The sequence below is a fragment of the Natrix helvetica genome (assembly GCF_964273705.1).
Source record: "Natrix helvetica genome assembly, chromosome: 1".
Taxonomy (NCBI): Eukaryota; Metazoa; Chordata; class Lepidosauria; order Squamata; family Natricidae; genus Natrix; species Natrix helvetica.
This window is the reverse complement of record NC_138548.1, coordinates 126,012,743-126,024,660: the sequence shown is the minus strand read 5'-3', so window position 1 is coordinate 126,024,660 and position 11,918 is coordinate 126,012,743. Positions and strand designations below refer to the sequence as shown.

At 45.4% G+C, this 11,918-nt stretch overlaps 1 protein-coding gene across 2 annotated transcripts in view; it reads left to right on the top strand.

Annotated features, from left to right (window-relative positions):
- Positions 1-272: 272 nt before the first annotated feature.
- The window catches only part of SPEG (striated muscle enriched protein kinase), a 140,322-nt gene continuing 128,676 nt past the window's right edge, over positions 273-11,918 (top strand). For both annotated transcript variants that reach the window (XM_081944104.1, XM_081944107.1), the window contains exon 1: positions 273-847. In XM_081944104.1, coding sequence (XP_081800230.1) covers positions 409-847 — 439 coding nt within the window. In that variant the 5' untranslated portion in view covers positions 273-408. The remainder of the gene's footprint in view (positions 848-11,918) is intronic.

Genomic DNA, 11,918 nt, shown 5'->3' with positions numbered 1-11,918 from the left:
AAGATGTTAGGAGTTCCAGAATGAGGGCAGGGGTGTTGTGTGAATGGAGAGGATTGTGCCCTCTGCAAAGAGTCTAGCTCTCTCAGTGTATTGAGATGGGCTGGCTGCAACCTGAGACCATCCTAAAAATAACCCCCTGCCTGGCAGCAAAGGAACCTTCTGGGACTTGTCCGGCTGGGTGGGCAGGCACCTGGAGCAGCGTCAGTGCCCCCTGGCAGATGCCCAGCAATTGGGGGGTCTCACACAGAGAGGGTGAACATCAAGGAAGGGAAACAGCTGCCCGGGGGGCTGCGCAGGGCCCTATCTGGCTGAGAGATTGCAGAGTCCTAGGTTGGGGGTGGGTGGGGGTGTCTTATGCAACATCACTTGCAACCGAAGACCGTGCAAAAGTCAGTGAGGCCCTAAACCATGCAGAAAGCTCAGGAGCAGAATATTTTCATCCATGGCACAGAAGAAGCTGAGCAGACAGGACGGGTGCCCGGCAGAGCTCCTCCAAGCCCTGCCATCCCTCCTAAGAGAGCCAAAGTCACGGCGGAGCAAGGAGGCCCCGCGGCTCCGATTTTTCTGCAGGAGCTGAAAGACACAGCTGTTAGCATCGGCCATGACTTCCTGCTGAAGGTGGCCGTGACCGGCAACCCCCGGCCGCGCCTGACCTGGTACAAGGAGAAGGAACCTCTTGCTTCCATCAAGAAGAAGGTCAAAGGGGAAGAAGAAGAAGAGGAAGACTATGGCAGCCTCCAAATCTTCAACAGCAAGGTGGCTGATGCTGGAATCTACAGCTGTGTGGCCAAGAACAAGCATGGTGAAGCCGTCAGCACAGCCACCGTGACAGTCACCGATATGGAAGGTATGGATAAAGTGGGAGGAGGGTGGTTTCTTGTGGGACTGCATGCTTGAGCCCTACCTGGGCAGAACAGTTGCTGCGTTAACAATGACCACTAAGCTTCCCAAGGGGAAATAATCAGCCCTGCTTTCCCAAGAGACCCAATTCTTCAGCCCTAACACATCGGAGTCATATTTAGCAGCACTGCAAAAGGGCAGGGTCTGTAATCCAGTGCCAGGCTGGTAAGATGATAACTGGGTGCCTGATTGTGTATCAAATTCATCACCCTTATTGATAAGTAAATATGGCTTCTCCCAATGAATCAGGTTTCCTGTTGCAGGGAGTTTGGTCCTACAGGACTTAGCTCCTGTATTTCTTTCTTTTAGAAATCCATCCCTGGCATAAACTGAACAGCCCTCTGGGTCACAGTGTAGGACAGGAACGGGGAACTTCTGTAGACGCTGAACACCTGCCATTAACTAAGCCTGGTCCTTCCCAGTCATTGGATCTTGTGGAATGAACAGAACTGGGAGGAAAAGGGAAGCCTGAATGAATGCCTTTCCTGGTCTTAATTCAGAGGAAGATTTATCATCCTGAGAACCTGTACCCTTAATCTCACCCCTTGTCTTTTATTAGAGAATAAGAATGAAACGTTAACAAGTAAGAGGGGAATAACACCCCCATCTACAGAACCACAGTTGCTTATTAGCATTAGGGTAAAACCCCTTGAAAGCTAAAGTGGGCCAGGGAGACCTCTCCATTCTGAAGTTAGGGAAGGCTTGGTGAGGCTGTTGGAGCTCTTAGAAACAGGATGGGAATTACATAATAGCACGGAGCTCTTAGATTTATATACCGGTATCACTTTGGTGCTTTACAGCCATCTCTAAGCAGTTTACCATTTGCAGCATATTGCCCCCAACAATCTGGGTCCTCATTTTATTGACTTCGAAAGGATGGAAGGCTGAGTCAATTGTGAGCCAATGAGAATCGAACTCCCGGCAGTGGGCAGATTAGCCTGCAATATTGCATTCTAACCTCTGCGCCTCTATGGCTCTTTGTAGGGGATAGCAAAGCATCTCTTTTTGTGGCCCAGCAAATGTGCAACTATGTGGGGTAGTGGGCCGGTCCCATTCTTCCCTCTTTCCCAAGTTAGGGCAATCATTAACATTTGCAACCTGAGCCCTTTCAGGAAATTAAACCGCCTCCTGTCCGGCCAGCACACTCCTGGAAAGGCTGCTTTTACTCACTTTGTCAACTGAATCATCCCCTCTTCCCACATAGCTTTTGTATGATCTGGTTCTTCTCGGTGCTGAGGGCGTGATAGAAACTGCTACCAGCTCACCAACCGCCTTAGTCCTACCTACAGTACTCCAAGTGTGTTTGTCATTGTGCACAATATGGTGGAGGCTTCTGTTCAAAGGGACACATTGTAAAGTGGAAGTCACTCTTAAATCAGCATGGTCCAATGAGCTGCGGCGGAGAGGCTCTAGTATCCTGCATTACAGCTTTGACAGTCGCCTGCCAAACTAGTGCTAGATTATGAGACTGACAGCCAGAGGGAGTTCCTGTTTCTTTGAATCAGTAACTAAATAGAAGCAAACATATTTCCACACATAAAAAAAGAGAAGACATTTAGGCTGAAACGTCTCCCAAGACAGAGCAACTCTTTCAAATTAAATCAGTCTAGTGTTTGACCTGCTTGGTGAAGCTGCTCCAAGTTGGCCCCCTTAGTGTGTACTCCATTCCTTTCCAGAGATAAATCTACAATACGTGTGGTAATGCATTTGGATTTAGCACCCACTCAAGATTGTATTTCTCTGAGGATGGTCCAATGAACCAGAGAATCACACGGCGGCATTTCTTTTTCCAAAATGGAACGGACAGTCATGTAGTCAAGCAGATGAAGGTCATATCCTATATGGGTTCACAACCCTGTTGGAAAACCCTGCCAATTCCAGGGGCCACATTTGCATGATGTGCTGAACCACAGCTAGGCTTAATGTATTAACAAGGCATTTTATGTTGTGTGAACACAGCCAATAGGTCTCAGAAGGCTGTTTCTGACAAGGATATTATGAGCTTATCTAGATGAGGGTCTTACAAATCTAATCTATGTTTAATATTTGCGAAGATAAATATTGTAAGGTCTGGACATTCTCAGGTTGTCTCAGAACTTTAAAATAAGTAAAGTTCAAATCATCATTGCTGTATGTTTGTGGGAAGTTTAATATTGCAGGTGGCGTCTCAAACCCTACTTTTATTTGCACATATTTGTCCAAAACCTGGAGGACAGAACAATCATGCACAGATGGCCATCTAATCAGAATCTGAAAGTTCTCATTCCATGAACATCTATCGTAAACACCACCACATGTATAATATAATGCCCGTAATCTACAGAAAGCCCAGTGTACTCAATTGTTTCCACTACAGAGAGAAAGATTGTTCACATTATAAGGACTACCAGATCCAGGCTGCAGAAATTCAGACGGTCAGCAGATGGCAGGAAAGAGATAGGAAATTCTTCTCTCAGTGACCCCTCTTAAGGCCCTCCAGATTCTGCAGCCCAGCCTAATGGAAGTCCTGTTAGAAAAGGAAGAGCCTTATAACTCTTCAGCTGTGTCTTGCGTCTTCCATGAATTTAATATATGATCCTGTCTCATGAATGTATGGTGTAGTAGCCAATCACGGTAGCTATACTTTCTTTGTTGTTTGGTGGGAAGCGTGTATTCCATCCCTGCCCCCCAGATTTCTTGATAGAGATATCTGTGGGGTCAAGGGGCCAAGGGATCAATGATGAAAAGAAGGTTGTGCCCCATTTGTATACAGTTAGGCCTTGTCTAGCAACGGCCTCATTCAACAATCGTTCTCAATTATGGCAATGATGAAAATACAATACAATACAATAGCAGAGTTGGAAGGGACCTTGGAGGTCTTCTAGTCCAACCCCCTGCCTAGACAGGAAACCCTATACCGTTTCAGACAGATGGCTATCCAACATCTTCTTAAAGACTTCCAGTGTTGGGGTATTCACAACTTCTGGAGGCAAGCTGTTCCACTGATTAATTGTTCTGTCAGGAAGTTTCTCTTCAGTTCTAAGTTGCTTCTCTCCTTGATTAGTTTCCACGCATTGCTTCTTGTTCTACCCTCAGGTGCCTTGGAGAATAAAATGTTTTATGACAGGTCTTTTTCACTGCAATTTCTTTCATTTTTCTCAAGTCTCACTCTTAAAACGATCCAAAAAGATCTGCTTTACAATCATAACTTTTCATTAGGCATTTATCCTGCTTCACTGATGCTCTTGTCTTTCAGCACAAACAATGGTGCCGTTATTTCGGCAACACAGATTTGGGAATCTGCAGGATTGGAGCCTTTTGTCCAAATGATGGAAGTTGTGTTGGGCTGTTGCAACACATGCCCCATTCCTTTCTTGTGTGCCTGTGACAGCAACCACAGTTGGGACCAGCAACTCAGTCGTAAAGCAAAGAATTGCTAAGTGAAATAACGTCTTACTTCAACTCCCCTTTGCTTTACAGACTTGCAGTGGTCATACAGGGAAACAGAACAATCACAGGAAGAAGAAAAAATGAGTCCTGTATTTAAAAAAATTAGTAAAAGATTGATCGTTCTCTCAATGGAATGAATGCAGAATGGAAGTAAGAGAGGTGATATGGATACTGCTTGGAACAGAGTGAAAGAATTATGTTATGAAGCATGTGGAGTTACAGTGCACCAATAGAAAATATGAACCAAGATGCAATCCCTGTCCTTTTCACGTTGGTAGAAGAAGCATGAGACCATTTCATTAACACGATTGTGGATTTGGGACAAGAGTGCAGTGTTGCTGAACTCTTGATTCATAAAAAAGTTGTCAGTATGACTAAAACCTGTAAAAATCTGAACAACCATTAGATGGCATCCAAGTTATATACTTTCATTGTTGCCATTTAGTCTTCATCTGTATTTTTGCAGTTCAGATGTGGTAGCTCTAGTGTTTAGGATGATTCAAATGCTCCAACTGGTGAAATAATGTAAGAAGGCATTGCCCTTAAGACACAGTAGCCCTCTGGCAACCTGACAGAAAGTAAGTCAAGAACATGGAATTAACATACTGAGTACATTAGAAAGCAAGTAATATCTCTCACTGTTCAAAAAAAAAACTTCTGTAATGAACCTTAAAGTGTGACATGTGGCATGCATGATACAAATACCGTGCATGCATGCGTGTTTATATGACAAGAAATGTTTATTTCTCTGAAGTCTGTTCTGCTACCCATGGAGACAGAAGTTTCTGGATTTTGTACTTTTTACTTTCTAGTGTGAAAATTGCTCTTGGATTAATTTTGTGAGTGTGATTTTTCTTTTGCCAGTGACTAATCTGCAAATGAAGAGGCAAAAGTTAAGGTGATAGCACTGCTCTCTGTTTGCTTTGGTTCTGGTAAACAAAAGGCTACAGGGGCTTCCAGATAGAAATGAAGAGTCAACAAGGGATTGTGTTGATTTTTCTCCCCATCCCTGTATGATGCTGTAATTAACAGAAGAGAATATTTGTAGCTCAGGGTTGAACTGTGGGGTCCTCGTGGGCTCCTTGGTGCTCTCTGAGCTTGGCCGTTTGCTTGTGCAGTCAAACCCAGAATGTGCCAAGGACACCACAGATATAATAATGGAAAAGATGACATTCTGATCTTGCTCTATGCTGTCTGGGGTTTCCTTCTCCTGAACTTGAGGGGATAGAAGAGAGTCCTAGACCAGTGATGGCGAACCTATGGCACGCGTGCCACAAGTGGCACGCGGAGCCATTTGTCAGGGCACATGAGGCGCTGCCCTGTCTGCTGGCCAGCGCGCATGCGCGGGCTGGCCAACTGAGTTCACCTTTTTAAAAGCTATTTTTCGCCTTCCCCAGGCTCCAGAGGCTTTATAGGAGCCTGGGGAGGGCGAAAAGAGCCTCCCCCGCCCCCGGAGGCTTCAGGGACCGTCCGGAGGTTTCCCTGACGCCTTCGGAGCGCTTAAAACCATCCTCCGAGCAACCCAGAAGTCACTTCCAGTTTGCTCGGAGGGTGGTTTTAAGGGCTCCGAAGGCTTCAGGGAAGCCTCCAGACGGTCCCTGAAGCCTCCGGAGGGCCTCCGGGGGGTCGGGGGAGGCTCCTTTCGCTCTCCCCAGGCTCCTATAAAGCCCCTGGAGCCTGGGGAGGGCGAAAAAAGCATGTAAAAATGGGGGGGTGTCTCACGTTGTGCGCGCATGCGCACTGGGGCGGTCGCGCGTTGCATTGTGGGTGTGGCATGCCCGCATACGACCCCCGTGCGCTCCCCCCACTTGTGGCACGCGAGCCAAAAAAGGTTCGCCATCACTGTCCTAGACATTCTCTGCCTACCATGTGCTTGCGTTGGCTAATCTGGCAATAGGAGTATTTCTCAACCTTAGCAACTTTAAGATGGGTGGGCTTCAACTCTCAGAATTCTCCAGCCAGCATGCTGGCTTGGGGGATTCTAGGAGCTGACATCCAACCATCTTATAGTTGCCGAAGTTGAGAAACACTAGGATAAAGGAACCAAACATGTGGTAATCCTGGCATGCCAGTATCTGCAGGCTTAAGAAGATTGGAAGCAGGCAACGGTATGAATGGCATGCATTTCTTTTCTTTGATTTGTCAAATGAGAGGAAAAGGATAAGCCAGGTCAACAGTACAATGCAATCAATTTCTGCATGGCGGGCAAGGAGTGATTGAGTGGCACTCCTTCGTCCTTAGCTACTACAGGGGGAAAAAACCCTTTAGGGCTGATTGGCTGCTGGTTCCCTGCATGCAAATTTGTCCCGTTGTAGCCTTGTAGCCTTCCAATTGCCCAAACAGTCTCAAAACAGTTGAGCGGGGTACTGAATGGAATTGGAAGGGCTTCGAGACAACAAGGTTGATGGACAGGACAGTTGTAACGTTAGGAGCAGCAAGTTCACATCACAGTTCACTGAAAACAAAATCAACTGGCCTTTATGGGTGTAATGCTTACCTGTTGGGCTTTGGCTATTATTATGAGAGGCTGTGCAATCCGTCTTGCTACTTATTCATGCACAATGCTCATTAAGGCCTCCAGAGAAACAGTGAGGGGATCGGTGTACATAGAATATCTGGATCAGTATTCACAGCAGACCTTAAGAACAAGAATCTTCAAAGTCAGCTACACAGAAAATGGAAGAATATAAGGAGCAGAAGTAAACATACTGCTTTCAGGTTTATCCTCTATCCACCTTGCACCCTATTCCCTCCTATACTCCTCCTCCTCCTCCTCCTCCCTGTTGCCAGTACTGACCCCTAAAGATTACCTAGATAAGTCCTACGATTTTCTTGACAAGATAGTTTGGAAGCGGTTTGCATTGTCTTTTTCCTAAGGGTGGGAGAGAGTCAGAGGTGGGTTCCTACTGGTTCGGACCGGTTCTGCCGAGTAGGTAGTAACTCGGCCTGCCACGCCCCCGAACTGGTTCTCTCTGCGCTGCCATAGATGCCGCCATCTTGGGTTTTTTTAGCACTGCACATGCGCATGTAACGCGCATCAAGCAACAGCCGGAAACCACCCCCGGAGAGAGTGACTAGCCCAAGGTCACCCAGCTAGGTCCATGCCTAAGATAGGAGTAGAATTCATGGTCTCCCGGTTTCCAGCCTTATCACTACACTAAACTGGCCCTCCTTGGCTCACATAGTAGCCTTTTTATTTCAGAGGAAAGCTACGTCAGATCAGTGGACAGTTCAGATAAACTAATGCTCAGATAAGAACTTGAGAACTCACTGGAGAGAGAGATGAAAGATAAAATTCAGCGATATTAATCTGTCCTCTATGCCTTACTCTATTGTCCTCATTAGAACTATAATTACCTTGTGGAGCTGTAATGCTAATGATGTATCTACACCCACCTTGCCCAGGGAATCCTTCATTCCTAGGTAAGATTATTAGGTGACGTTTGCGGAATGAAGAGTGGAGGAGGTGAGGCTGCTCAGCAAATTGTGTTCCTGCTTGGCCAGGTAGGAGTGAATAGACTAACAGACTCACTTTCTGCTTTTGGGTTGCGAAGGCTAGTGGTGAGAGCCATGGTGGTGCAGTGGTTAGAATTCAGTACTGCGGGCTACTTCTGCTGATTGCTGGCTGCCTGCAGTTTGGCAGTTTGATTCTGAGCGGCTCAAGATTTACTCAGCCTCTCATCCTTCCAAGGCTGGGTAAAACGAAGACCCAGATTGTTGGGGGCAATAGGCTGACTCTGTAAACTGCTTAGAGAGGGCTGTGAAGCACTGTGAAGCATTACATAAGTCTAAGTGCTATTGCTTCTTCCCAGTCTTATTGCTACCTCTCCATGGTTTCTTGACTGACATTTCTTTTATGCTGATCCCAGCATCTTCATTAAACACCCCAAGCCATTAAGACAGATTATAGAAGGCCACTGGAACTCCCAATTTGGTTTTGTGTATTTTCTATTTAATACAGTACCCTAACTAATAGCTACCGCTTCACACACGGCTTGCTTTATTTAGGAGATTGCATCTGTGAAGGAAATTGCTTCTCTACAACACCACACATGGAAACAAAGGCTCAGCTTTCTGTTTTGCAAAGTGCGTAGGCAATAGCCCCAAACCCCATGGCCACTGCAACATAGATTATTCTGAAAAACACACTCACATATGGCAATGCCTACACAGCTTCTTGCCATGTGCAGTGCTAGCTATGTAGGAAATTAATTCATGTAGAAAGAGCCAAGTGCCTTTTCAGGGGAATTCATAATTTCTCCTTCTCCTTGATCTATACCAGGGATGTCAAACTGAAGACCTGGGGGCCGGATGTGACCCGTAGGGTGCTTAGATCTGGCTCACGGAGCCACCTGGAAATAGCGGACCAGCCCGCAGTGCCTCTGCCAGCAAAAATGGAGCTCAGGAGCTCCCAAGCTCCGTTTTTGCTGGCAGAGGGTTGCAGGAGGCCATTGCAGCTTAAAACAGAGCTTGGGACCCCTTTTTGGCTGGAAGAGCTCTCAGGCAACCACAGCAGAGGTGGGTTGCTCCCAGTTTGGCCTGGATTGGGCGAACCAGTAGTAGCGGTGGCAGGAGGCTCTGCCCATCCGCCCGGACGCTTCTATGCATGTGCAGAAGTGTTGCGCATGCGAGCACGCGTGGGAGCACGCCCGAGCTGGTAGTAAAAAAATTGGCAACCCACCACTGCACCACAGGCGCTCCCAATATGAGTGATGTCGAGCTGGCTATGCTCACCCTGGCCACATCCACCCTGAGGTCAAACATAACCCTGATGCGCCCCTCAATGAAATTGAGTTTGGCACCTCAATGTGTACAGAAGAGAACATAACTCCACAGGTTCAAATCATCAAGTCATGCTTAATAGTCTGGGCTTTCTTGACCTTTAGCAGAGGACTACGCTAGCTGTTTTGACTACCAGATAATGTCTCCAACCATGTGACGGTCGCTAGTGGTCTTTTGCATTTTTGTAGCTCAAATGTCGTGGTCCTATTCTGGAGGATCCATGGTTTGAATCCATTTGTAAAGGATCATGGAGATGATGAAGTGCCCTCCTGCCACTCCTCCCGTCATTCAAGAGGTTCCTCTCGTCTTCCTATTTGGTCTTCCCAAACTCTATTAAACATCTGTCAGTCAGGGAAATACCAAACAGCCCCAAACACTGATTCTGTGGAGAATCACTGTTCTGCAAGAGCTGAATAAGTGCTCCGTGAAGAAGTTAATTGATTCCTCGGTCGCCTGGCAACTGAAAATTTTGGGTGGGTGCCTGAATATAAAAGTAATTCTCTGTACTAACATACAGTACCTACTCCAGCAATCTATATTCAAAGCTCCAGAATACTCAGTGGTGAGATGAATTTCGAAAACATTTCTTGATATGGCTTACACATTTTCTCATAACTTCATATGTAAATGACATTTCTTAAGACCCTTCAACTCTGGGGGAGTGTGAAATGAGGAGGCCTTGTTTTAACTAGTGTGGTGGTGTGTTTTACCTTAAAAAAATTCCTGGGGTTGGAATAATTTTCTGTCTCATGCCAGCCTACTTTATTTAGAAAAACTATTCAGTGCAAAAGTAATGTTATTCTTCTGACTACAGGCAGAAACCTGGCTTACACTGATAACACAGAGGTGATCCTGAAGGTTCATTGATTGCGCAGAAGCACATCATTTATCCAAGTGTAACAATTACTTTCTAAATCAGGAACATTTAGTCTGGCACGGCAAATTCATTTTCAGCCTAGGATCCTCTGATGCCCCTTCAACAGAGACAAAATAAGTAGCTGCTATTGCACACTATTCCTCACAACCCAGAGGAAACCTAATCTGTGAAAAATACAACCTTCAGCTATTATCTTAAAGTAGAATAAAATTGGATTAAAATATAAGAATGAAGACGTGGCATAAAAGGGACAGTTAGAAGCTTGCTTAAAGGGACAGGGAAATGTCATCAGCCTTCAACCACAACATGTTCCAGCAAACGTCCCTATGACAAAAGTCCAAAACCACAAGGTTCAATTAAAGTTCGTTAATGACACGCAGTCCATACCTGTAACAAAAGGAGAAGTAAGACCCCCCATCTCCTTATAAGGCTTTTTCCTCAAGGTAACTAATAAGAAATGAGTTAAGTGTTTCCGTGTTACGCTGTCTTAGAGAATGTATAAGAATGCGTGCTTCAATAATGAAGGTTGTTCAGAATTTGCAATGTTAGCCATGGGCTAACGTTTCTGAACCTGGCTGCCAAATAAACTCTTCCTGTATCCTGAGAAGTCTAAAGCCTGTCATTTTCTGCAACAATCTCATTAATAGTAATGGCTATGAATAAACTATTAATTCCTAGCTATTAATATTTATTTACCTTTTTTATTAATTTTTTATGTCACCCATCCTCCCTACAATGTGACTCCGGCTGGCTTACAAGATAAAGCAATTAAAAAAATAATGAAAAGATGAAAGCTATACAGAATAAAATATTATTAAAACTGTAGTAAGACTGCAACTAAGTGAGATAAGAGACAGACGGGACAGGAATGAGGGCTTCTTATTCCCATCAGCCACCTCCAGCAGTGAAAGCCCCACTCAGGGCCTCAGGCCAACTGGCAAAGCCATGTTTTCATACCCTTCCAGAAGACCAAAATGGAGGGGGAGGGAGGCGTTCTCTTCTCTGGAAGTAGAATGCTCCAGAGCGATGGGGCCACAGTGGAGAAGGCCTTGACCCTGCTTGCTTTAATTCCTTAGCAGACGGGATCCATAGCAGGCCTCTTCTGCTGGCGCAAGTTGGGCAGGCTTGTCCCGTTGGGAAAAGAGAATATTTCTTTGGTAACCCAAGGAAGAGCGAAAGCCGCAATACTTTGTGTTAGAATTTACCAATCTGTTCACTATTATTAGCAATAAACTCTTTTTTTCTCAAATAAAAGACAACTATCTTCCACATTCATAAGAAACAAAAGACAGATTTTTAAAAAATAAGAAAAAGAAACCCTTCTAACTTTGCATTTTAAAAAATCACTATAAATATATAAGATTGAGATTGTCTTGGCAACGTTTCGGCGAGGTCTCACTCGCCATCTTCAGGCTGGTGTTTTCGGCTTAAAGCGTGGTCGGAGCTGCCGTCTTTCTATAAATCTTGGTGGGGTGTGTGTGGAGTGCTGGTTTTCTTTCAGTAAGTGGATTGATTGGCTGTGTGGTTGTATCATGATTGGTAGATTGGTGCTGATTGGTGCTGGCTGTGTGTCCTTTGTTGTTTGTGTTGTAACGGCCTGGGTGGTGGGTGGGGCTCGTTTGTTGACTAGGGCTGGTTTCCAGATGTCTGGTAGGCGGGAGGTATCATCACGTTTATTCATGTTGTGGGGGTGTTTCTCTATTTCGATAGCTTCCATAATTATTCTCTTGTTGAAGTGTTCAGTTTTGGAGATTAATTTGGTTCCTTCAAAATTAATTTCATGTCCTGTAGCTTTAAGGTGTTGGAAAAGGGAGGACTTTTTTTCTTTTTTTCTTACTGCGTTCTTGTGTTCTGCGATGCATGCATTTATTCTCCTGTTCGTTTTGACTTACACAAATAACACGGTGCTAAGGACAGTGGCATGCCAGGC